This window comes from Pagrus pagrus (assembly GCF_965226575.1).
Source record: "Pagrus pagrus genome assembly, chromosome: 12".
Classification (NCBI taxonomy): domain Eukaryota; kingdom Metazoa; phylum Chordata; class Actinopteri; order Spariformes; family Sparidae; genus Pagrus; species Pagrus pagrus.
Genome location: NC_140196.1, coordinates 7,931,772 through 7,958,735, shown reverse-complemented (window position 1 = coordinate 7,958,735; position 26,964 = coordinate 7,931,772). Strand labels below are relative to the sequence as shown.

Here is a 26,964-nt window from a genome sequence, read left to right as displayed (position 1 = left end):
TTAATTCCATGATTAACATGACAATTACTCTGCCCCCTATGTCACAGACTGTTTTTCTCATTCCCAGCATGCTTTTTAAAAAGAGGCAAGTACCTTCAAAGTCTGTAATCTGATTATTCTGCTTTCATTAGTAACTGGAACTCATTACACTCACTACACCGATAAAATGCGATTCATTGCATTGTTATCCAGTTAGACACAATATGCCAAGACCTCACCCTGCATACACACAGTGACATATGGCAAACATGCACGCATACATTCAGCCACAAGAGGGCACATGTTAGCCCGGTTTACAGGGGACACAAGTAGTCTGACCTTCTGACACCATGACAACATTTTATTTATTTATTTGATCTGGCTTTCATGTTGAAGTTGTCTGAAGACAGATTAGTTCAAATCATGAAGCTCTCTCTTTGTGCTTTCATGTGTGAAGAAGTGAGGCGGTTACATAATGTACTGCATGACAGAATGGAAATCCACAACTTGGCTGCGTGACATGTACTCAGTAAAGCAGAGGAGGTTTTAATGCTCAGTCAGTCCAGAGACGAGGAGGTCTGACAAGGGGAAATATCACAAAACTTGATTTTTTTTTTAATCACTCCTACTTTACCTTCTTACATTGGCTACCCATGTCATTTAGATCAGTTTTATAAAAGGCCCTGTCTGGATCGCCAGCTCCATATATCTCTGAGATGCTCTCCCCTCCCGGACAAACACGCTGCCAAACAACTGTTATGTGTTCCTCATTGCTAAAAACTAAAAGGTGAATAGTCGTTGGAATCGGTGACCCATTTCTGATCAGTCATCATGTGTATCAAGTTGCTGATTTCAATGCTTTTATCTTTGTTTTATTCAAGTTTTCCTCATTTTTGTCTTTCTAGTGTTATTCTTTATGCTGTCATTATATTAATATCTATACATGTGCAAGGTTATAGTTGTTCAGATGCTGCAGATGTTGTTGGCTAAAAGCATTAAAGGTGCACTATGTAGTTTTGAGGAAGAAAGAGAGATCTTCATTGACATTGACTGATTTATTAATTGATTTACTTTTTAATGCCTAAACAAACTAAATAAACAAGCTTTTTTTTTGTTTTCATGACTGAATAAACTGAATAAACAAACTGACCTTAAAGGACAACACACTTTGATACTGTTTTACTTTGTTTATATGTGGCGGACCCTGCCACCTCTCTAGCTTCAAACAATGTTCTGGGGACCTTATTTTCCTCTGAGAACAGCTTGTTTATTCAGTTAGGGAAAAGATAAATACTTCTGAGTTTGTATTATTACCTCATAAATATTGTAAATATTAAAATTCTTAGTTTGAATTTCTTCTCCAAAACTACATATTGCTCCTTTAAGTTGTTTTCCAGCAGTGTGGTTCAGGTGTATCTGAGCCATGGCAACAATTTCAATAACGGTGCCTCTACAGCTGCCTAAATCTTTAAAATTTCATCGATTTTGTGTCGACAAACAGTCTTTGTAGATGTAGCCAACGTATAATGACGTTCTAATTAAAACATGATCATAGAGAGCGGTTATTTATCAAACAAAGATAAAACTGAAATAATTGTTTTTGGAGCCAAGGAAGAACGACAGTCTCTGCTCAGCTTCAATCTGTAATGTTGAAAATTGCAAACCCAGCCAGAAACCTCGGTGTAATCATGGACTCAGACCTGAATTTCAGCAGTCACATTAAGTCAATTACAAAGTCGGTCTACTATCATCTTAAAAATATAGGATAAAAGGACTTATGTCTCGGCAGGATTTGGAAAAACTTATCCATGCATTTATCGTCAGCAGACGAGACTAGAGCCAGTTTTTCTGATGTCTTTTCAACGTTTACTACTGATGTTGAAGTGAAATCCTTACAGGTTCAAAATTAAAAAAAAATTACAATGTAATTTAAGACTCCTTTTAACTTCAGTCAGAGACGTCTGAAGAACTTGTGGTTCAAAATTAAAGTTTTTATGACGGACAAATTTTACCAGCTGGATTTGAATCCTGAGCCTCAACCTCAGTCGCCTGCATGAGGCGTGCACTTTACCAGGAGAGCTATTCATCAGCTTTATTAAATACCATGAACTCAAACCTTGGAACGTCAGCCTACCTGATGAAGGATGGATGACCACAACAGATTATTTATCAAAGCTGATAAATAGCTCACTTGGCAAAGTGCATGCCTCATGCAGGCTACTGAGGCTGAGACTCCGGGTTTGAATCCACTAATTTCAAACCACAAGAAGATCTTCAGACGTCTGTGACTGAAGCTGAAAAGGTGTAAAAAGAAAAAAATAATAATAATTCATTCTGGCTCTCCAGAGAATTGACACCTTTTGGGTGTGTTTATGCTCAGTGGGAAAAGTAGAACATTTGTTTTGGAGGCAAATAATAATAATTAAGTAACTGTAAACTGACATTCTCAAGCGCAAGTTGCTGAAAATGGTATTTAACTTCAATACCTGAGCGACTGTACTTAGTTACCTTCCCTCTCTGTATTTGAGTCTATGAGAACCTGAGCGGTGCTGAGCTGCAGCTGGAGGTGTCACAGCTGGCCGCGGTGCTCGGAGCTGTCCACGGCCTGTGGTGCTGAAGAACACGGCGCACCTCACTGTCGCTGCGGGCGCTAAATTATAATTATACGGTAAAATAGGCCCATTAAACCCACCTTAGCCACATGACCCACACTTGTGACGGGCCATCCAGGTGGCACACACCGAGCTGGGGGAATCAATTTGAACGAGTGTATCGACTGGATTTGTTTGGGTTTTGTTCTGGTAACACGATCAGGATGAGTTGGCTCTGACGGGACTGAATCATACCGGAAATCGTACTTTAATCACCAGCCGAGCATTTTCTCTTCCGGTAACATCTCTCACTGCGCTCTGGGAATTTGATCATCAATGTAAGATCACGCTGTTTCCTGCAGCCCGTTCACACTGAACATGGCGGAGGAGGAGGCGATCGGCACCGGGGAGGATCGTGACTCTGCTCCGCCTGACGCCGCAGATTCGTTTCCCAGCGAGGAATACGAGTGTAAGATCTGCTACAACTACTACGACCTGGACCGCCGCACTCCCAAACAGCTGGGCTGCTCCCACACCTTCTGCCAGGAGTGCCTCGACGCCCTGCACTCCCGGGAGGGCCGAGGATGGAGAATCGGCTGCCCCGTGTGTCGACACCGGACTCCGGTGCCGGAATATCGGGTTCACAAGCTCCCGGACAACACCGCACTGACCGCGGCGCTCCCACTAAAAGGGCAACGCACAGACGTGGCTTTACTCGAATAATGTTTGAGAACCAGTGGTTTACACTTCCAAGTATCTGTGAATGAACATAGTGGACAGGTGTCACTGAGTAGAATATCTGACAGGTATAAACAATATAATTAATGATGGCTGAATTCCATTTAGCTGCTTCAGTGTCAGCTCACTGTCACGACTTGCTTTGATACTCAACAGAACAGAGCCAGTAACATCTGTGCTTGTTTCTGCTGAGACAAGTCAAAATGTCTGCTGTGAAAAAGACCTAATCTGACCTGAATGGAGGGTTGTATGTATGAGCACTACGGCTCTAGCAAAACTTGTACGCTCCATGGTACATGAAGCATTCACACTAAGCAAATACAGTAAAAGCCAACAACTATATGATAAGTCTGGATACAAAGTCCTACGTATTGTTTGCTTACCTTACAGAAAGAGCCTTTTGTATGCAACTCTACAGTCATCCTTTATTCTTTAACTGCACTTCAGCCTCAAGTCCTTGCTTGTTTGTCTGTAATAACGTACAGGGATGTCAAGAAGGCTTAAAGGATAAATTCACCCCAAATTCCCCATCCGCTTCAGATAATGACTGAAGTTTCTATTTGGGTGAACCGTTCCTTTAAAACTATTGAAAGAGCACTTTAAAGGATAAGTTTGCCCAAAAATGAAAAATCAATCATTATCTCCTCACCCCCATGCTGATTGAAAGTTGGGTGAAGTTTTGAAATCCACAAAACATTTCTGGAATTAGCACGCTGACTTTAGTAGACCTCTCCACAACACAATACATAGACGTCTTCGACATAATATCAACATTGTTGTTTCTTCACACTCAGTTTATTCATAATGTTAAAAAATCTCAAAAAACAGGAAATTGTTCCTTTAAAACAAGTCCCCATCAACGATCAGGAGAAGGCTGTTAACACTGTCTCGCTGTGAAGCTCCATACTGAAATGTTTTGTGGACTATGAATCTTCACCCAACTTCCTTACAGCTTGGGGTTGACTAGATAATGGTTAAATGTTTAATTTTGTGGTCAACTGTTCCTTTAAAATCATTGAACGAGCACTTTAACTGGTCTCACTAATGGAAACACTGCAGCAGGATCCTCCCCGTCTCACCTCCTACAGCTGTTTCCTGCTGACTGACATTATTTATATGACAGATTTTATAAGGTGCTACTGTGCAAGCAGGTGCATATGTATGTATATGTCGAGCTGTTGGTATGTGACATATATATGATCGACCGATTGTGCCAATGAAAGGACATTTTTTTTACCCCATAAGCACCTCTGTGTGATTTCACTGACTCCCTGCGGTGGACCAGGCCAGCAGGGGTTCCCCCGGCCAATCACCTGAGGGGACGTGAGCCTTCACAAGATGAGAGAAATAACTTTGGGGTAGGGGGCCTGAAGTAAGTAGTGTTAAAGTAGTGAGACAATGGAGGTGCAGATGACCTCCTAGGGGTTTTAAATCATCTGATGGGCTTAAGTTTGTTTTCCAAAGTCATATAAACTGCGAGGAGGTGCGAACTCCAGTAATGAGTTGGTCTCCACCCCTTGTCTTAGTGGACATGTTTATCCAAACATATTTTGGAGGTATTAAGTAACTGTAAATTGACATACTCTAGTGCAAGTTCCTGAAATTTGTATTTAACTTCAATACCTGAGGAACTGTACTTAGCTACCTTCCCTCTCTGTATTTAAGTCTATGAGAACCTGAGCGGTGCTGAGCTGCAGCTGGAGGTGTCACAGCTGGCCGCGGTGCTCGGAGCTGTCCACGGCCTGTGGTGCTGAAGAACACGGCGCACCTCACTGTCGCTGCGGGCGCTAAATTATAATTATACGGTAAAATAGGCCCATTAAACCCACCTTATCCACATGACCCACACTTGTGACAGGCCATCCAGGTGGCACACACCGAGCTGGGGGAATCAATTTGAACGAGTGTATCGACTGGATTTGTTTGGGTTTTGTTCTGGTAACATGATCAGGATGAGTTGGCTCCTCTCCCTGCGGTCCACGGGTTGAGCCCCGGGCCGGGTTACACAACAAGTGTGTGATCGCGCAACCGGATAGAGCAACGACACCTAACGGGACTGAATCATACCGGGAAACGCACGCAGATTGAGAGTTGTTCTCACTTTAATCACCAGCCGAGCATTTTCTCCTCCGGTAACATCTGTCACTGCGCTCTGGGAATTTGATCATCAATGTAAGATCACGCTGTTTCCTGCAGCCCGTTCACACTGAACATGGCGGAGGAGGAGGCGATCGGCACCGGGGAGGATCGTGACTCTGCTCCGTCTGACGCCGCAGATTCGTTTCCCAGCGAGGAATACGAGTGTAAGATCTGCTACAACTACTACGACCTGGACCGCCGCACTCCCAAACAGCTGGGCTGCTCCCACACCTTCTGCCAGGAGTGCCTCGACGCCCTGCACTCCCGGGAGGGCCGAGGATGGAGAATCGGCTGCCCCGTGTGTCGACACCGGACTCCGGTGCCGGAATATCGGGTTCACAAGCTCCCGGACAACACCGCACTGACCGCGGCGCTCCCGCTTAAAACGCACGAGCCTCTGAGCTCGTCACGCACAGACGTGCGGACAGGTCCGGCCGGGTCTTCAGACGACGACAGCTGCAGTCAGACGTGCAAACAAGTTGCGTTCGCGACCGGCTGCGTGTGCGCCATATTCTCCTTCCTGTCCATGGTGGTGCTCTTATTTCTGGGCCTCATCTTTGTGCACAACTTCGACCACACGACGCCGGCCGTCGGAGTCGTGTGCCTGTTTGTGGCCAGTGTTCTCGCGCTGTTGTCGCTCATTCTCACCTGGTTGATGTGCATGTTAAAATACCGACCTGACTCGGACACGAGCAGCTTCAGCTCTCTTACTTATGTAATGTGATTGTCTGGGAAACACACGCTCAGCCTGAGGGAAATCTGCTTATATATGTCAATGTGTTATGTCAACCTTTGGTTCTCAAAGTAGGGTCTGGGGATCCCCACTGGTCCCTGAAGGGGTCCCAGGGGGGGCCCCTGCAAAAATAGAAATAATTTATTGTCACTATAACTCAATCCATAAATAACACTATGACTGAGTGTTTGAATATGTTGGTCAATGGTTTCATACACTTCCTGTTAACACATTTAAAAACAAAATCTTACCAAGTAGTGTCCTAATCTGGGTCAGTTGAGGGGTCCTTTACTCGAATAATGTTTGAGAACCAGTGGTTTACACTTCCAAGTATCTGTGAATGAACATAGGGGACAGGTGTCACTGAGTAGAATATCAGACAGGTATAAACAATATAATTAATGATGGCTGAATTCCATTTAGCTGCTTCAGTGTCAGCTCACTGTCACGACTTGCTTTGATACTCAACAGAACAGAGCCAGTAGCATCTGTGCTTGTTTCTGCTGAGACAAGTCAAAATGTCTGCTGTGAAAAAGACCTAATCTGACCTGAATGGACGGTTGTATGTATGAGCACTACGGCTCTAGCAAAACTTGTACGCTCCATGGTACATGAAGCATTCACACTGTGTCTACAGCAAATAGAGTAAAAGTCAACAACTATATGATAAGTCTGGATACAAAGTCCTATGTATTGTTTGCTTACCTTACAGAATGAGCCTTTTGTATGCAACTCTACAGTCATCCTTTATTCTTTAAATGCACTTCAGCCTGCAGTCCTTGCTTGTTTGTCTGTAATAACCTACAGGGATGTCAAGAAGGCTTAAAGGATAAATTCACCCAAAAAGGAACATTTTGTCATTATCTACTCATGCCGATGAATGTGCAGGTAAAGTTTTGTTGTCCATAAAAGATATCCGGGGCTTCACAGCAAAACAGCGTAGCAGCATTCTCCTGAACAACTCAAGTAGATGGGGACTTGCTTTGAAAACTTAAGAAAAACAATAGAAAAAGACATAAAATGGCTCCATACAGATCATAAGCTGTATTCCAAGTCTCTGGAAGCCAAGAGCTCCTAAATTGTATTGATTGCAGTCACGCTAATGCACACACGTCAAACGGGTTGCTCGCTGACGCTTTTAGCTTAGCAGCTACAGTGAGGATTTCAGCTTAATAAAGGCCGTAACTAATGTATTTTTAAAATCAATTGGAGATTTGGATTAGACAGGATGAGCTGTATGGAGCCATTTTTTTGGGGGGGTCCCCATCTTCTTCAGATAATGACCGAAGTTTCTATTTTGGGTGAACTGTTCCTTTAAAACTATTGAAAGAGCACTTTAAAGGATAAGTTTGCCCAAAAATGAAAAATCAATCATTATCTACTCACCCCTATGCTGACTGAAAGTTGGGTGAAGTTTTGAAATCCACAAAACATTTCTGGAGCTTCACAGCAAAACAGCGTTGCAGCATTCTTGGAAACAACTGAAGTAGATGGGGACTTGTTGTAAAATGTAAAAAAAACAAGCCAAAAAATAAAAAAACTGGGCTCCACACAGCTTGTCCAGTGTAATACCATGTCACCTGAACCCTTGAGATCCCAAATTGATCTGAAATGACGTTTTTAACACCCTCGACATGCGGTTGAGCTCGTCCACCCACATCAGACTTGGTGCTAGCAAACGCTTTTAGCCTAGAAGCTAAAGTAAAGATTTCAGCTTATAAACAATGTCTTTTTAAAACAACTGGAGGTTTGGATTATGGAGCCATCTTAGTTTTGGGGGTTTTTTTGTTGTTTTGTTTTGTTTTGATTTGTTTTGTGTTTCAAAAGGTGTAATTTGTACAATATGGTCAGAATATAGCTCCAAAAACATTGGTGCAGAATATCACCAAAGGTAACTGACAACTGCTGGTCTTTGCTGGTTAGCATGCTAACTTTAGTAGACCTCTCCACAACACATAGTCATACATACATACATACATAGTCTTTGACATAGTGTCAACATTGTTGTATCTTCACATTCTGTTTATAATGTTAAAAGAATCCCTAAAAAAATATAAAACTATAAACTAGTTGACTAGATAATGGCTAAATGTTAATTTTGTGGTCAACTGTTCCTTTAAAATCATTGAACAAGCACTTTAACTGGTCTCACTAATGGAAACACTGCAGCAGGATCCTCCCTGTCTCACCTCCTACAGCTGTTTCCTGCTGACTGACATTATTTATATGACAGATTTTATAAGGTGCTACTGTGCAAGCAGGTGCATATGTATGTATATGTCGAGCTGTTGGTATGTGACGGATATATGACTGACCGATTGTGCCAATGAAAGGACCTTTTTTTACCCCATAAGCACCTCTGTGTGATTACATTGACTCCCTGCGGTGGACCAGGCCAGCAGGGGTTCCCCCGGCCAATCACCTGAGGGGACATGAGCCTTCACAAGATGAGAGAAATAACTTTGGGGTAGGGGGCCTGAAATAAGTAATGCTGTAAAGTAGTGAGACAATGGAGGTGCAGATGACCTCCTAGGGGTTTTAAATCATCTGATGGGCTTAAGTTTGTTTTCCAAAGTCATATAAACTGCGAGGAGGTGCGAACTCCAGTAATGAGTTGGTCTCCGCCCTGGTCTCAGGTTACGGGGAAGTGTGCAATAAAATGAAGGTTAATTGAATTTCTGTGGATTTGTTTTTTATATACATCAGGCCACAATCACATACTGTTCTCATTTCCTAAACACGATGTTGTCAGTGCTCTCAGTTATGATTCAAGATGTCTCCATTTAGTTTATCTGTATCCCAATAACACAGCGGGTATTTATCTGCGCTTAGTGTTGTTTTAAGAGGCGACACTGGTCTCAAGGGCTAAAAACCATCTCTTTCAGCTCTCTCAAAGGGACTCCTTCATTTGGTCATCCAGTCGTCGAGTAATGCCACTTAAATGCCACCGTGACAAAAGCTTGAGAGAAAAGGAGGGGTGGCAGGCTTCCACTGGGAGCCATAGGCAACACTGTGTCTGGGGCAGAGAGAGGCTTCGTTTCACAGGGACTGCAGGGCTTAAAGTTAAAGATTACTTTGAAATCGGCATCCCCTGCCATCAAACTCTCTCGCTATAGTCCGCCCTCCCTCCTCCCTCCCTGCAGCCGTCACTCCCCTCTCCCCGAAAAATAAAAAGCTGTCGCCACAGAGCAGGGGATGAGTTGGGAGCAGATCCTCTTTGATGACAGAGAAGGATCCTTTTGTTCCCTAATCCCCACACAACCCCCTCCTTTTTTCCCCCTATAAGTCCAACTGGATGTCGAGGGGCTTCATAATCAGCCAGGGGCTCAAAAGTTATTAGTTTACTTGTTTTACTTTGAAAAGACTGGGATGTCTTGTTGGGCCATCTCTTGAAAAAAACACAAATATTTTATCAAAGCTTTCTAATCTGGGTCTTTTCAGTGCGTGGAAGTCTCTTTGAGAGCAGCGAGAACATAAAGGAAGCATATAATTAAGTAAATACCCAACAAGTCACATGATACTGATCAGAGCTTGTCATAGGTGGATCCCAAAGGTACAGCCAGGGAGGCCGGGGTCACACACAAACAGACAGTTCAGGCATACATTTCCTCTCTTCCTGTGTCTCTCCTTCAAGTGTGTGCAAAGTGTGTCCTCGTGTCATTATCACATTGGACACACGTATTTCACAGAGGAGATGAAAGTGTCCGTTTTGCTCACAACATCTGCCCACTGATGCTCTGCGTCCCATCAAGATGACCTCAAAGACATAGCCCGAGGAAAGCGATTATCACCACTCTGCAGTCTGTACACTCTCCAGCCCGTCATGTGATCACATGCTCGTGTGGATGTTTGTGCCCGAGCGTGTGTTCATGAGAGGGGAAAAGGCATGAGTCTTTATGTTTGCGTGCATGTATTTGTGAGAGTACGTCTGTACAGACATATGGCCTAACAAGCATGCAAACACTCCAAAGAGCAGCGAGATGGGATCAATGTCCGGGGTCAAAGTGTCAAACACGGCTTACCGAGACAGTTCACTTTTATCGTGTCCCTCTTCAGATGTCCAAGAAGAAGAGTTTCCTTTGTCTTGAGAGCTCACATAAAAACTCTGTTGGATCGTCTCTCTGTCAAGTTGAAACAAAGAGCATTATGGAGTTCAGAGCAAAGCCCTCATTAAAGATCAGATACTCACCGATTCCCTCTGCTGTACAAAAGTGAGAATGCAGCAAAGGAAAAGATGAAACATGCAATGTAATTACTTTAAAAAAAACAATCATTATAATCATATAGAAATCTAGTTTGTGATGTTGCTGCCTCTAATTTAAAGCGGCAACAACCAATCGATTAGTTCTCAACTACTTAATTATTCTCTCTATTTTGATAATCAATTCATCAGTTTGTGTCATTGTTTATGAACCAAATAGTCAAAATTCTGTTTCCAGCTTCTTTGATGTTAATAATTTCTGCTTTCTTTACTCCTCTATCTGTTGTAAGACATTTGAGAGCATCATCTTGGGCTTTGGGAAACACCGATCGACATCTTTCACCATTTTCTGACATTTTATAACCAAACAACTGATCGATTAATTGATATTGAAATAAAGCTAATGAAAATAATCATTAGTTGCAGCACCACTCTGGTTCTCACTTAATAAATCATACTAGTTCAGTTATAAAGAAGATTATAGAGTAAATTTTAAATGTTGACTTTATTTTTTAAAAAGTCAGGAAACTGATTACCTCAGAATTATCAAGTAAAGTAGACTATTACATTTAAGTTGTACGAGCTCAAAAGTTTTAACATCTTAAAATGATTAGTCTACTTTACTTGGTAATTTGGGGGTAATTGGTTTCTTTAATTTTTTTAAGTAAAGTCACGTTGTCAGATTTTACAGTGTAGGCCGAAAATAAAGAGTAATACAGACAATAGTACAATACAGAAGTAGTTATCAAAATATAATCAAAAATTAGCAAATTGATCAATCAAGTTTTATTTAATCTATATTATTACGTCATAATTATTTATGATTACATTTTGTATTTCTGAAACTTAATCTTCAAAGTAACTAGTAACTAAAGTTATTAAATAAATGTAGTGAAGCACAAAAATACAATATAATAGCCTCTAAATAATAGTGCAGTAGTTAGTTTGTTGTAATGTGTGTTTTTGTTTTGTTAACGGGTGGATCAAATTAGCTAATAATCCGATTAACCATAGTGGTTGAGATGGACAGAGGACTGTCCTCCCCCAGTTTACTGGCTGCAGCTACTCTTCCTCCATCTGTCTCCTACACACCTACACGTCTTCCTCATCCGGATCTCACCCTCTTCTCCTTCATCATCCTGTACTGACAGGAACAAATGGGAGGACGGAACTCAACTGGAAAAGAAACGAGGACAGAAGGGACAGGCTGAGGGAGACGTACAAAGAGCTGAGGCCAAAAATAGTGGTGAGTGAGACTGACAGTTGGGAGGAAGGGAAACTTTCACCGCACTGTAACTCCAAACTTTGTTAGAAAACAATCCACAAACAACTGACAGCCCTGTGCACAGCTCTTACGGCCCCTGAATCAATTAAAGATGAGCGATACACAGCAGTACGGCAGCTTTTATGTTATTTAATTGCAGTAAAGCATGATAAAAGCTTTTGTTATGACAAATGTCTTGGATGAAATTTGGATATCATTGGATTCTGGGTAAGCTCTGACAGCAGGTGGTAAGAAAATATCAGTGTGCCTGGTGGCTGCATCTAATACAGCTAACCTACAGGGTATAAGTACATGGACACAAATCTCACATTGTTTTTTTGCCTCAGGTCAGCACGACTATCATTCGTGACTGCATCGCTCTTGAATGAAACACTACGTTTATGAAGAATCCAGGGTTTGCAGCCAGTCTGTGGTAAGTTAAAAGCACTTCGGTTAAGGTATTTCTGAGAACCAAGGTTTTTTAATGTGTTTTGGCCTTCCGTGCACATGTAAACAGCATTTCACTGAAAACTGAGCTTTTGGAAAACTCTTCTGATTGGCCAACGTGGCCTTACGGTAGAGGTTATACTGCCACCGCCAGCCTGCTTTTGCATTTTCATACCGTTGGTGTGGACAGGAAATTTTTTGAAACCAAAGAAAGGGGAGAAAAAAATGTTTTTAAAAATACTGGTGTGGACAAAGGCCTTAAGTTTATTTTATCAGCAATCTGACAGAAAAATCAGATACCTACCCCTCATAAATAACAAAACAAGTATGTTGAAATAAGTGAATAAACCTATCTGGCCTTAAAACAAAATTTATAAAGGAAAAGCAACATTTTTTGTCCTTTTCTTTTCATTTTAGAAAGGAAGCCATTACTGCTCTCCCCTTTCTTCAGCACCTTATAGCATGTAGCCTACTGCTAACTAACAGACAGTGAAGTTACCCTCCCTGTGTTTCTGGCTGTTTCCTCTTGTAACACTTTCTCACCATGTTTCAAACCGGTCACGAGGATCCGCAGCTTGCTCTCCCACACAGACAGAACAATTACACATCACTGCGATACACATTTAGTATAGCCACGTAGTGATTGTGTTCAATTAGGGTTTCAGTTTCACTTCCCTCTGTGTCTCTGACCCTCCTCGTCGCGCCAGCGGCTGACAGGAAACTGACGGACTCGCCAGTTGTGACCGCTAGTAACCTCACTGACGTCCCCGCTGCCCCAAGCACGCGCCACCTCCAGTCCTCCAATCGCTGACGGAGAAGTGTCCTGACGTCACTGTGCAGCTTCCGGGCTGGCAGAACTGTCCCGGCAATGCTCAGATTTACAATTTCAACGTCAGTCAATTTTATATTTGTTTTGTAATGTGCTAGCGGTTTGAATTCACAACCGAACGCGCCGCGCTGATAGATAAGGATGGTATAATGTCGGAGCTGTGGACAGAAGGATAAACACCGCACACTTCAGTCCCGCAGAGACTCAGGCGTAGCGGGTGAGAAAAAGAGGTGAGAATGTAGCGCTGTGTGAACGCTTTGCAGATGTGGATGAGAGGGGCTGATTGTTAGCTACCGGCTTGCTTAACCGTGTCGCACATGGCCTCCAACGTCCTCTACCTGTGTGTACAATACAAGGCGTGTGCCGTGTTTGAATTACTAAGTGCGTTTTTGACGAATAAACTGAATTTCACGCCACTACACCGGCAGCGGGGCCAACAGCAGCTGCAGTGGTTAGCCGAAAGCGGCTACACGCTAGCTGTTAGCTTTGCTAGCTGCTAGCGCGTCGTTGAGCTGCCCGCTAGCTGCTAATCTTGATGCTGCTTCGCTAGCCCTTTTTATAGCTTCAGACGCGGACACAATGGGATGAAAAATGCCCCGATATTAGCTGATTACACAATGAAAACTATCTGTGCAGGCTATCATGACAACAACGTGTTACGAGCTTAGCTGACGTTGAGAGTGATTATCTCGAAGAAGGACGCACAAATCAAAACAGTATCGATGAGACACCATATCTGGAGCAGCACTGATGCATGTGAGAGCAGTCCAGCTAGTGAGTTAAAGATACGATAGATGTGCAGCCTGAGGTTAGTAAAAAGATGACGCATTATCTGATTCAGCAGTGTAAATGATAAGATGGAGAAAGTTCTTGAAAGATCAGATTCAGTTCACTGATGAGGTTGTAATTTAGCATCGTCCTGCTGCCCTTATGCCCACTCAGGTACAGATAGTATGAATGAAATACTATCACTAATCACTATCAAGTTATAGCAGGATAGGCTGAAAGCTGTACTGCTCACTGAAATAGTCTTAATCTGAGGTGTAATCTCTGTGTCATGTACAGTTTGTGGGTTTAAATTCCTGCCCATGTGTCATTCAGATAACTGAGTAAAGTTGCTTGTTGGGAAATAAGACTGAAGGTGTGCAGGCTGAAGTGGTTCGAGAGAGCTCATTGACCACATTTCCATAACAAAACTGCATGTGTCTGCTTGTGTGTTTCATGCCACTGGCTTTTTGTTGTTGGTGGAATTGTAACTACGAGTGTGTGTGTGTCTACGTTATTCATGTGAGGTACAGAATGACTGTACCTGTATGACAAGTGTTAAACTGGAGCTGTCTGAGTTCTCAGCCTCCTCTTTGTTTGCTCAGCTCAAACACAGCAGACACAGTAGACAGTGTCGGTTGGTAGAGGTATGCGGGTTGCTGCAAAACGGGTGAGACGTGTTCAACGTTCACCTGTGCGGTTTAGAGCGGCAACGTTCAGACAATTAAGTCGTTAGCTGCCAAACTATTTTGATAGTTTCAGTTATTTTTTAAACATAAATGTCAAACATTTGCTGATTCCAGCTTCTTAATCATATGGATTTGCTGTCTTTTTGTCAATTATGATAGTAAATGAAGCATCTGTGGGTTCTGGACTCTCACTGTTAATTGTAAAGATAATTGTAAGGGAATTCATTATAAAAATTATCATCACTTGCAGCCATAGTAAGGTTTAATCAGTTTGTGCAGCATGTCTTTAAATGAATACTTGAAGGGAAAGACGGCTGCTGTTTGGGTTGGAGCTGACTAACAAATTTACATTTTCGCAAAACCCTTCACTAAATTTACAGGCTAAAATCTAATTAGCTTCTTTTTTTTTTTTTTTACCCAGCAGCAGTTTGATAACAGATATGGGCAGTTGTTACCAATGTACTCACATAGAAGAGACTGTTTTAGTGCTGAGAATCACTGTCACTCAGACTAAATCAGGCAGTGCGGCAAAAACGCCAGTCATCCCATTTATTTTGAGTGTGGGGAGTGTGTTTAGGCTGCAGCAGTTGCATTTATAAAATGACTCTATAAATATAGCCTACTGATATAATTCTTAGAATGGAAAGCTTGTCATAATTGATTAAGTACTGGTTGACATGACATGTTTTTGGAGTCGGAGTGAACGAGGTTTGCCAAATTGCTCCGAGTTCTATTGTGTCGCTTGGTGCCTCAATCAACATCTTGCTGCTAGGAGACCTGCAGGGGAGGAGAAATACTCTGCAAACTTGTTGCGGCTGGAGAGAGCCTCTCTTTCCGACCACCGGCTTGTTGCTCCCAAGCTGGAAATCAGGCGATATCCAGGTGGGGTTCATGGACCAAATGACGATCCCAATTGTGTCCTCTGACACTGCAGTACAACCCCACGCTAATCACTGCAAAACCTAATTTGGTCCGAATGAGGCCTTATGGTCCTGTGGTTGTCATTTAAGAAATCCAGCTGGGAAAGTTTGGAGCACTTCAATATCTATTTTACAGCCCTTACCAGAGCACAAGAACTGGTGATCAGTATTGGGTTGCGTAGTGGACCCTTTACACTCACCGATTACCCACACTGTGTTTGCATACATCCAGCAGCAGCCCACCTCATCGGGTCAGTGTTAGATTCTTCTCAGTACTGTTACATTAGCTGGCCAGGTTCTGCTAACCTCCCACGTGACCCCTGGACTTCTCCCTGCTGAGCTGCAGAATGAGTCAGTGCTGCTCGTTCTAGCCTGCCCCGGCTCGGTGGCTGCAGGACTACACTGTAAATTGCACTCTGGCCCTAAGGATACACTAGAAATAGCTGAGCTCTCGGCACACGGTCAGAGTTGATCCAAAGGTGAGAGCAGTATGAGTAGAGCACATGACGTTAGCAGACCTTATCATAGAGAAGGTGTATAATTCTAAAAAATAATGCAACCACTGCTTGATCAATCAATTATCAAAGTTAACAATAGTGTTCGATTTTGTCTACAGATTGCATTAAAAATGGCAGACTCCTGGATCTGGATTCAAACTGCTTATTTTTTCTGACAAACAACAAAACTTACAATCAAATGAAACAGAAAAAAACAGCAAATGAGAGACACTTCATTTTCTATTCTTCATTAACTATTCTTAATTAATCATTTCATTCTAAAATCTTTACAGTGTTATAACATAATGCTCTCTCTGTAAAGCTGGAATCGCTACCGCAGCAGGGCCCACAGCTCTGGTTAAATAAATAGTGCTGACTGAGAACCAGCCTAAGAATGAGCTGAGGTGTTCTTCAGGAAAGGATTTGTTTACCAGGAGCCAGTAGCTCACGTGAGCTGCCACTCGATATGACCAAATGTGCTGATGTGTCTTTTTCCCTGACTGTACGTCTAGAATTTCATGTTGTGTCTCTGTGTTGCAGGTCCGGCCACACAAAGGAACCTTTGCCTGCAACCTTCAGCCTCAGCAGGAAGTCAGAAATACTTCAGGAGTGTAGAGTATCATCGTGCTTCTGGTTTGATTCAATCCCCAGCTCTGACTTCATCCTCGGAGATGAAGTTGAAGGAGGATATGAACCCCCTGCTGCTGCAGGTCTTCCGCTCCGTTGTCTGGGTCTACTCTGTCATCACCTTCATACCTTGGTACTTCCTCTCCGGAGCCGGCAGCAACTTGGAACGGGCTCGTCGGATCAAGGCACGCTCAGTTGGCGGTAACCCAGCAGGGCCTTACAGGGCTGTTAACAATCAAGACAAGCTGGTGGCATGGCTGCACCCCGGGGTGGACACCCTGGACAAAATGTTTGAATACGCTGCGGTCAGATTTCCACAAAGAGACTGTCTGGGCACCAGAGAGGTGCTCAGTGAGGAGGATGAGCTCCAGCCTAACGGCAAGGTCTTCAAGAAGGTGAGAGGCACTGACCTGTACCTCTTTCAAACACAGACGTTTCATTATTTTTTGCAATGGTTTGGTCTGTTGTCAGGAGCAAGTATAGAATCAGTGGGTGGTACAGCTCATCACATTTAGACTCAGAACTGTAGAAGCTGGAGGTGAATCTGTGGGTTTACAGGAAGTTCGCTTGTGCCTGTGAGGCTGACAGCACAGTCTACCACTGTGCACAGTGTGACTGAGGAATGTGGGTGGAAGAGCAGAGGTGTCACTGGTCCTTTGTCTCGCAGCTGAGAGCCTCCTCATTAACACCTGCATAGCTGCAAAAGGCCTGCAGAGGGCGCTAACTGACCGTGAATGAACGATGATGTTGCATGACAACATCAGACCCCTCTTATAATTTGCACCGTAGCCTTTTTTATATTCTAATTCCCTTATAATAATTCCCTCAACATAGGTATAGTTGGTAGAAGGTTCCCTAAATCATTTATTAATTTTTTTATAATTTACAGGGCTCGGACCGGTGCTGGAAATCCTTGAACATGCTTGAATTTTAGTGTTTGAAGGTTTGAGACGTGCTTACATTTTGGATAAAGTGCTTGAAAGTGTAACTGCCACACTTTCATAGTAAATCGCTTCTTTGAGTGATTGTTTCATATTGGCTCAGGGTGTCAAGACCACAGACAGCTGACGCATTGTGAAACATAAAACACATTTTTCACCCTCCTGTGGGATTGCTGTCACAAAACATTGTGTTTGAGACATTGTTTATAGCACAACATGGTTGTTACAATACCAGAATTTTAAGCTTTTATATAATACTAGAACAAATGAAATTCAATACCCCTTTGGATATCACAGCAAGAACGGTGATAAGCAACCTGCTCACAGTGGTGTTACAGAAAAGGTCACTGAACACATACTGACATATGTGCCATAATGTTAATATCTGTGCATCCTTTGGTTAAAAATCTGTTAACCAAGTGTGTAGACCTTCCATTCCTATCGACAGTATTCTTAACATAGATTGTATCATTTTTAAACTCACAGTTTCAAAAAGGTATTGATACTTTCAATATACTTTATTGCACAGTAACACATAATTTAATGTGATGAAGTGAAATAATCATTTTGCTTGAAGCTTGACATTGCACCTTGAAAATACTTGTAAAATGATTTGTTACTGACCAAAGCTGCTCCCGGATAGATGCTCTGAAGCTACCCAGGCCTGAAGAATGTTTGCTCATGCATCGGTTTTTATGTTGTTTATAATATAATAAACCTTTACTTGTTGTGTGTAGGTTATTCTAGGGAACTATAACTGGCTGTCCTACGAGGAAGCTTACCATGCGTCCAAGTGCTTTGGCAGCGGTCTGGCAGCTCTCGGCCAGAAACCTCAGTGTAACATCGCCATCTTCTGTGAGACCAGAGCCGAGTGGCTCGTGGCAGCACAAGCCTGCTTCATGTACAATTTTCCACGTAAGTGAGAGACAAACAAATCATGTGTATTCAGACCATCTTTGAACCTGCAGTAAAACGCGACTGACTGATCTTAACTGGATTTGAATTCGACAGTCGTGACCTTGTACGCCACTCTCGGACCCATGGCCATCGCCCACGGCCTGAACGAGACCGAGGTCACGCACATCATCACAAGCAAAGACCTGCTTCAAAGCCGTCTCAAGGTACCCGCTTTGTTGTCCCCATCACGTCAGCTGTGTTAAACAAGGCTCTGCCCTTTGTTATGTCACTTAATTACAGGTTGTTTATTGCCTGCATCATTAGGGTTTGATAAGAAGCTCATTTCTATTTGCATAATTACTTCTTCCTCTCACTCGCCCTTCTCCCTCCCTCCTTCGTTCAACTCTACATCGCAGGCCATCCTGTGTGACGTGCCGAGGCTGCAGTATGTTATTGTAGTGGACAGTAAACCGGCAAGCTGGCCAGACGTCCCCAGAGGCATCATGGTCTACAGCATGGACGCTGTGAAGGAGATGGGATCCAAACCTGACAATAGTGAGTATTTGTGCAGCATGATTAAAAAGGTTTCTAATTTTGTCCGGGGGGAAATGGAAGTACACTGATGGAGGCTTAATACAAAGCCGACACCCTGATGTGTGATTGGAGCAATGTGTCGTGCATGACAGAGCCAGCAAGAGGTCAAATTGGACTCGCCAAGCGCCCAATGTCACCAGCTGATTTTTCAGAGAAATGAGGAGAAGTTATGTTTTTGCTACAGCTTGAACAATGTTTATACTTTTCCTCTTACAATAATTGACCAAGAAAACATGAATATGTGCAAAAATATTATCTTTTCTGAAATAACTGTTGCTAAATTTCCTTCACAATCAACAAGAATTACATAGAGGATGGCAATAATTTAAACCATGTGTGCATTAATTCACTGGTTGTCTTTTCTTGTATTTTTTTGGCCATTTCTCATTTTTTTACAGAAGAGCTAAAAGGATAATCCTTCATAGGATCAGCAAAAGATTTACCGGCAACAAATATTTGATTATTTGTTTAAATCAAGTTTAAAATTAAATATATTTGCCTTTTGGACAATTGGTTGAGCTAAACAAACATCTTGGTTTTAACTTTTTTCTGATATTTTATTGACTAAAACGATAAATTGAGAAAATAATAATGAAATCAGCTGTTAGTTTTGGGTCCTACCAAAAATGTTTTTTAAAGCATATTTGAAAAGAATTTATTTATTTAGTGTTGTATTTTAGAAAGCAGACATTTCTTCATCGTATTATCACAGCTGTTAATGTTTTTGTTTATATTGGTGTGTGATCCATTTCCTGCCAAACCATCAGCCCTCTGCTCCTCTCTCTCTGCAGTAGCAGTAAACCGCAGACAGCCACAGCCTTCGGACATCGCCGTCATCATGTACACCAGCGGCTCCACAGGCATCCCCAAGGGTGTCATGATCTCCCATGGCAACATCATGGCTGGGATCACTGGCATGGCTGAGAGAATTCCTAACCTCAAGTAAGTCAATGTCAGGTTCACAGCTATTTCTATGACACTTCCTGTCTTCTTTGTCTCTCTGTAGCCACAAATTATTACACCATCGCATCTTTCCTCACAGACACAGTTACAATTGCTCTCTCTCTCTGTGTCACCCCTCACGATGTTCCCTCTGTGTCTACCGTGGAAATTAAATTGCTGTTGTTTCTGTGCTGGCAGTGAAACGGACACCTACATAGGATACTTGCCGTTGGCCCACGTTTTAGAGCTCAGCGCTGAGCTAGTGTGCATCTCACACGGCTGTCGTATCGGCTACTCGTCCCCTCAGACACTAGCCGACCAGGTCAGTATATTAAAGCACCCCCCCAAACAGTGAATAAGAAAAAATATTTTATTTACATCCGCAAAGCATATACATTCATACATGGGCATGCATTCACGCAATTTGGCACTTTTGCAGGTTTTCTTCAAACTATGCTAAGATGTGCACTACATTTGGATGGAAACCTAGCTATTCGTTTCTTTCTGGGAGGATAGTAGTCACTTGTATAATTAAGGCTTAGGCCCTTAATAATGATCATAAAGTTTATTTATCGCACATCTCAAAACACAGCACACAAAGTGCTTTACAATAAAATCAGAGCCAAATAAAACACAAAGCGATTAAAGCATGTTAAAAGTAAAAACGGAAGTGAGAAATTTAAGATCTGTTAAATAACTTGGAGCAAGGCCTCTCGTGGCTTTGTAAGAAATCAATAACGTATCTAAAAGCCAGGATTGGTGCAATGAGGTCAGAAATTCTGGCAGACTTTTAGACCAGTTTGCAAAAATAACATGGATCTTAGCAAATTGCTGTGCTTTTGAAAAAATATCCTTTACAGAGTCTCACTTGAATCCATTTTGATATAGCCTCTTGTAAAGCTCTGCGTGGCCCACCTACATCTGTGACTACAACCCTGGATCAATAGGTAACTGAGAGTTGACCGAATTTTTGTTTGCTTCACTTTCACAGTCCACCAAGATAAAAAAGGGCAGTAAAGGTGACACCAGTGTGCTGAAACCTACTCTCATGGCTGCTGTGCCAGTAAGTGTTTTTATCTCTGCACAAACCGATCCAATTTTCTCAGTAATCTGGCCTCTAGCTAACATCATTGATCATACTACAGTCAGACACTCAGTCAAACTTAACATGAGAGTGTCCTTCTTGCAGGAGATCATGGATCGAATCTACAAGAATGTGATGACCAAAGTGGAGGAGATGAGCAAATTCCAGAAGACGCTCTTTGTGCTGGCTTACAACTACAAGATGGAGCAGATCTCCAAGGGCTACAGCACGCCTCTCTGTGACAGGTAACACACCCATTATAATCTGCAGAAATGAGCTGAGTCATTAGCAAACCCTCTTCGGTTGACATTTGCTTCCCTTGTGATACTCAGGCAAACATTAACCTCTGTTAGTACATGGGTAATCATAACCTAGTGCAAATGCGTGTTAACACAGAGTCCGAACAAAGGGTGGAGGAAATGATTCTCTCACATGTGAATCATTGCACAGCATTGATTTTAATATTGTGTTTGCAAGGATGGCTCTGTAGCAAAGTCAGTATCTGGAGGCTATGTAGATTTACTGCTCACTTTGTAAAGTCTAAATGGCTTTTTAAGTTTTTGTCTCTCATCTTCTCCCTGCTGTGTATTTTTTTTCTCCCTCCTCCTCCTCCCCCTCAGTCTGGTGTTCAAACGTGTGCGTGCGCTCTTAGGAGGGAACACACGGGTGCTACTTTCCGGCGGAGCTCCACTCTCAGCTGCCACGCAGCGGTTCATGAACATCTGTCTGTGCTGCCCTGTGGGGCAGGGCTACGGCCTGACGGAGACCTGTGGAGCTGGTACCATCAGTGAGAGTAAGAGAGTGGATTTCTTTCTTTTTAAGGGAGGAAGACGGGAGATGAGATACAGCAGTTGTTTTTGGCTGCCCTTTGGGAAATTAAGAGAGAAGCAAATAGAAGTATAAAGAATGCTAATACAGGATTTCATCTGGTGTTTCTCTCAGTGTGGGACTACAGCACAGGACGGGTTGGCGCTCCGCTGGTGTGTTCTGAGATCACACTGAAGGACTGGGAGGAGGGTGAGTCAACAACCCGACTTTATAGAAGGCAAATAAACACACTGATATTTTTTTCTAATGGGGTTTGTGCTCCTCCAGGTGGTTACCACAGCACAGACAAGCCAAACCCACGGGGGGAGATTCTGATCGGCGGTCCCAACGTAACGATGGGTTACTTCAAGAACGAAGGCAAAAACCGTACCGACTTCTTTGTGGATGAGAGAGGACAGCGATGGTTCTGCACCGGAGACATTGGAGAGTTCCACCATGACGGATGCCTCAAGATCATCGGTAAGAGATCCAGGAAATAATGTACACATTGATGTTTCTGAATTTCAATCTCCTGGACAAACAAGAGAAGTTCCAGCCAAATATTATTTTTGATTATTGAGCTTTCAAACTGTTACTGGAGACTGTTGGTGCCTTGCATCATCAACCTAAAGCATCAGTATTTGGCGACCAGGGATGACAGAGTGAAGATAAATTCACTTTTTAATCCCAAAAGTTAGAAAGAACAACAGAGTTCTCCTCCCGCTAGTAAACGGCTCCGGATCAGAGAAGAATCCAGCGTGACTCGGTTGTTCATTCCTCCAGAAGCCTCAGCTCTGGCTCTCTCCTACAGAGCTTGGTGGCAGCTGAGAAGTGGCTCTGTCCCTCCGTTCTGCCCGATCTTCCTCTTTTTCACACTTTTTCACTCAAGTCAAATATTTTCAACTTGCACAAATACACTTTGCACTGACTCGTAAGAGCGCCACACATAAAAAAAATAGCTTCATTTTTGGTGTGAACACAAGGAAACTATTTTCACCTCTCAGTATGACCGAGGAATTTAAATATTTCAGACTTCAACAGATTTCACTGGTAAAGGAAACTCTGGTACGTGTTCTGCATCTATTAGGATTGTGACGCATGTTCTTTCTCAACAGACCGCAAGAAGGACCTGGTGAAGTTGCAAGCAGGCGAGTACGTCTCTCTCGGAAAAGTGGAGGCTGTTCTGAAGAACTGCTCGCTCATAGACAACATCTGTGCCTACGCCAACAGGTAAACTCTTGCGCACACTCTCTCTGAATCTCCTCCCAGACTTTTGACTTCAAGCCAACTTTCATCCAATGTCTTCTTCTGTTAAAGGATTTTCTGAATTCATAGTTTGATTCTTCTCTCCCTAACTGAGTCACTAAACACGTGGAGTCTTTTGTGCTCATCTTTCAGCGACCAGTCTTATGTGATCAGCTTTGTGGTGCCGAACCACAAGCAGCTGATGGCAGTGGCGGAGCAGATGCAGGTGAGGGGCACATGGGAGGAGATCTGCAACAACTCCCAGATGGAGAAAGAGGTCCTCCGCATCATTACCGAGGCTGCAATCTCAGGTAGGGGGAAAAGCCTTTCTGTTTCACTTGAATTCATCCTGTTAATGCAGAAAATAAAGTGGGAGATGCTACAAGTGAATAGGCTAAACAACTGAACTAATAGATATCACGCTGAAACTTTCCCTGTTGATGTTTTTTGGGTCACAATATGCATATCAGGTACTGCCTGACTAAATATGTGCAAATTTGTATACATTTTCAGAAATCAAACAGAAATCTGACCTAAAACAGGTGGCAAAATAACCCCAAAACTCAAAATTGACAGGACTCAAAATGTTTTCACCCACAGTGTCTCCTCCTAAAGTGTTGAAACTGGTGGCACACTCTGTCAAATTATCAGCTCAGATTTGGTGCGATAGCGTCCGCCTTGTGCCAGACTTACGCTCGTGTTGCACTGTATCTGTCACACTGACTTGCGATTCTGCTCTCTCTCTCCCCCCAACCAGCAAAACTGGAGAGATTCGAGATCCCCAAGAAGATCCGTCTGAGCGCCGAGCCCTGGACGCCAGAGACCGGCTTGGTCACTGACGCGTTCAAACTAAAACGCAAGGAGCTGAAAACGCACTACCAGGAAGACATTGAGAGGATGTACGGTGGAAAATAACACACAGACACACTCCAAACAACGCCGAAACACATCCACATATATACTTGCACACATACACAAGGAGCTCAGAAGCCACTACCAGGACTACTTGAAGAGGAGTTATACTTAAGATACAGATAACACACACACACACAACACACAAAGCGTCTCATGCACCTCCTCCTCGGCTTCCCCGCGACCAGCTTCGATCAAAGGAGGGGGGAGAAAAACACTCTTGAATCCAGCTTAACGCTCTCCGTCAAGACCAAAAGGCAGAAGGTCCCCCTCGCAGACAACCGAGCCGCTCCCCTTTGATGGATCAAGCCCTCCAGGTTGCCACAGCAACCGAGGAGACGCACGAAATCGGACGTCTGCACGACCGGAAGTGGAAAAAAAACAAACGCCAGGCTAGATGTATCTGGATCGATGTCAGAACACCCTCTCTGTCGCTTCTCCTCCTCCTCCTCCTCCTCCTCCTCCTCCCCCCTGCTCTCTGGAGCCCTCCCACCACTTCAGCGTGGTCGTGGACTGGTAGCGCAGATACCTGGCAGGGAAGTGGGGGTAGAATGATAGAGGGATCCCTCCTGGGCTTTAAGTAACATTCAGGTTGGAATCTATGCAGGGATCTCTTTAATGTTTTTTTGTTTTTGTTTTTTTCTAAATCTGTGTCGCTATGTTTGCTTCATGTTTGGTTTGTTGGCTTTTAAACCCATTTGATGAGTGTCTTTTGTGTGTGGGGGGAATCGGTGTCGCAAAGCCGCGAGAGATTGTGCGTTGTCGAAGTACCTTTTTCTTACTGTTACTTTCTGGGTGCATTATTCTGAGGGTTTGTTTCTGAGGTTCTTTATCCTCCTGTTTTCTATTGCCAATTTGTTTACGCTACTTGTACTTTAACAAGCTTTGTTTACAAGCTTTTTTTTTTTTTTTTTTGTCTTTTTCTCCCCTCATTTGTCCCAAAGTTTGTACCTTCTTGAGTGTGTTTACTGTTTACGGACTTGACTAGTCGAGGCGATCCAGTCTTCAGTCCCTTCTGCTCTCGGCGTTGGCAGCAGGGTCAAACATTAATTGTAAAAAGGCATCCATTGGGAGATTTTCCATACTTGCTCTTTCCCCCTAACTTCATGTATTCCATATCTCAGCAGCCCCTGGATGCCTCCCAACCTGTGTCTTATTGGTTATTTTCTCGCTTCATTAACATACTGTAGCCCTGCCACGTATTCCTCCAGTCATGACCAACACACCGTATGGATGTCTCCAAGGGAACCTAGCCTAGCGTAGAAATATAGTTAGCCTTTCATTGGTTACATTTTGGTGCAACTGTACATGTTACTCTTTTTCGCTGTAGGTCTAGTTACTGTTACCTTTTTTTTTTTTTTACTTATGAATATGAGATACAAAATGAATGTGCAATATTTATACACAAATTTTAAATTCCAGTACGTAGGAAGGAAATGCGCACACACAGCAGCCCCTCCATAGTGTATGAATGTTGAGGCTTGTTTACTGTCCGCATCCAGCATAGGAATAAAGAAGAGGATGGTAGAGAGACACTGACGGGAAGTGTAGATGTAGCCCATTTTGAACGTGCTGTGCTAAACAATGTAATGTTCTCTAATAGGTGAAAAAAAATCTAATATTTGGCATTATAGAATTGCATTGCATGATGTGCAACTGTACCAAAGCACTTGAATATATATTTGAGAAAGAATCGCACTCCAAGTCGAACGACTGAAGAAATACACTCCTTATTTAACAGTGAGAATATATCGCATATTAAGTTCACCCGACCTCTCAGAGTTTGGGTAACATTTCTGTATCTTCAAATCGGTTTATGTGTATGATACTTTATGTGCAGTGTATATAAGAAAAAGGGTCCACAGAGCTTCAGATACTGTCAACTGCCATTTGTTTGAACTCATGCTGTATATCAATGACCGAAGGCTTTCAGATCGGTGATAACTCTCTGAGTGGCATCAGTACGAGGATCACCATTGTTCCAGTCTGTCTTTCTTCTCTTTATTAAACAGTGTTTGGTCAGTGATTCTCTTTGAGGGTGACATCTGTCTCACATCTGCCCTCTTTGAATACGTTCACTGAAGACATTAAGCATTAATTAAAGCTACAGGTACTCTAACTACTTCTCTTATTACGTCTACTAGCTCAACGCAGAATGGTTATTTTAGCATGTTAAAGTTTGACGATCATTCCTCCCGCCCTGTTTTTTCTAACGTGTCTCTCTCCCGACTTTAAGTAGCTTACTGTGCTGTTTGCTGCTTTCCCTCTGCCCGGCTAGAGGCAGCCAGTTGCCTTCTGACACACATGAGCTGTCTTAAGAATGTGAAGCGCTCCCCCGCGTTTTGTTGATAGCACACATGCCGTGTCCTACTACACCCGTTTGTACGCCCGACGGCGAGGCGATGACAGCAGGTGGTGCCGAGATGATTTCCACCACTCCTGTTGTGTTTTTTCGCTTGCACTGTAAATAAGTAGAGATGGGGAAGAGGGTCGATGATCAAAATTAATTCAAACTACCAATAACTGTACAGGTGTAAAGTCTCATGTTAAAATATTTAATAATCTTTGTTACTGACCTGTTTTGGGGGGTCTCCTCCTCGTTTTTTGTGTGGTTAAGTTGCCCTGCAAGCCGGGCTGTTGCAAGTGTATCCTTCCTTTTTATTTATTTGTGATTTGGCCTTGGAAACTATGTCATGAAATAAAAAAAGTTTGTGTTGTAATTACTGCTGCTGCTGCCACTTTGTGTCCAGGTGTTCAACACACAGTCAGTGAGTCGCAGTATGTGACTGATACGATCAGCAGCTTGATTAGAGTCATCCCGAAACCAGAGTTTCTATGGCAACGAAGGCCAGTGTGGCTGTGGTTTGTGAAAGACCGTGTGGCGGGTCCTCGACGCAAATGGAACATGCAGTTCTGGGAGTCGACCTTCCGTCAGAGCTAGTAAACAAAGGATGTTTTTCTTTTTTCCATCAGAATATTTCAGAGCACGTTGAATCAAAGTCACTTGATTATTTAAAGCAGGTAGCTCGGCTCACTGCTCCTTCAACGTGCACCTGCTAACCTGCCGTCACGTGCATCTGAATAAAACCTGCAGGTCCAACTTTTTAACACAGGGTCAACTCA

The 26,964-nt window shown here is 43.0% G+C and overlaps 2 protein-coding genes across 4 annotated transcripts; both read left to right on the top strand.

Annotated features, from left to right (window-relative positions):
- The first annotated feature begins 5,199 nt into the window (after window positions 1-5,199).
- LOC311266577 (RING finger protein 228-like) lies at window positions 5,200-8,855 on the top strand. Its single transcript, XM_084368996.1, has one exon. The coding sequence runs from the start codon at window positions 5,521-5,523 to the stop codon at window positions 6,169-6,171; it is 651 nt and encodes a 216-aa protein (XP_084225122.1). The 5' UTR covers window positions 5,200-5,520; the 3' UTR covers window positions 6,172-8,855.
- A 4,086-nt stretch (window positions 8,856-12,941) lies between these two features.
- Window positions 12,942-26,561, top strand: acsl3b (acyl-CoA synthetase long chain family member 3b). 3 transcript variants are annotated; one of them, XM_084368632.1, is made up of 15 exons: window positions 12,942-13,138; window positions 16,333-16,814; window positions 18,098-18,275; window positions 18,372-18,481; window positions 18,674-18,812; window positions 19,643-19,793; window positions 19,992-20,115; window positions 20,785-20,856; window positions 20,983-21,122; window positions 21,498-21,670; window positions 21,820-21,894; window positions 21,973-22,164; window positions 22,800-22,914; window positions 23,083-23,240; window positions 23,687-26,561. In XM_084368632.1, the coding sequence occupies exons 2-15, from the start codon at window positions 16,464-16,466 to the stop codon at window positions 23,842-23,844; spliced, it is 2,136 nt and encodes a 711-aa protein (XP_084224758.1). In that variant the 5' UTR covers window positions 12,942-13,138; window positions 16,333-16,463; the 3' UTR covers window positions 23,845-26,561. The 3 variants fall into 3 exon arrangements, with proteins under 3 accessions (XP_084224758.1, XP_084224759.1, XP_084224757.1); XM_084368633.1 differs by having other exon boundaries at window positions 12,942-13,151; window positions 19,646-19,793; XM_084368631.1 differs by having other exon boundaries at window positions 12,942-13,151.
- Window positions 26,562-26,964: the final 403 nt, after the last annotated feature.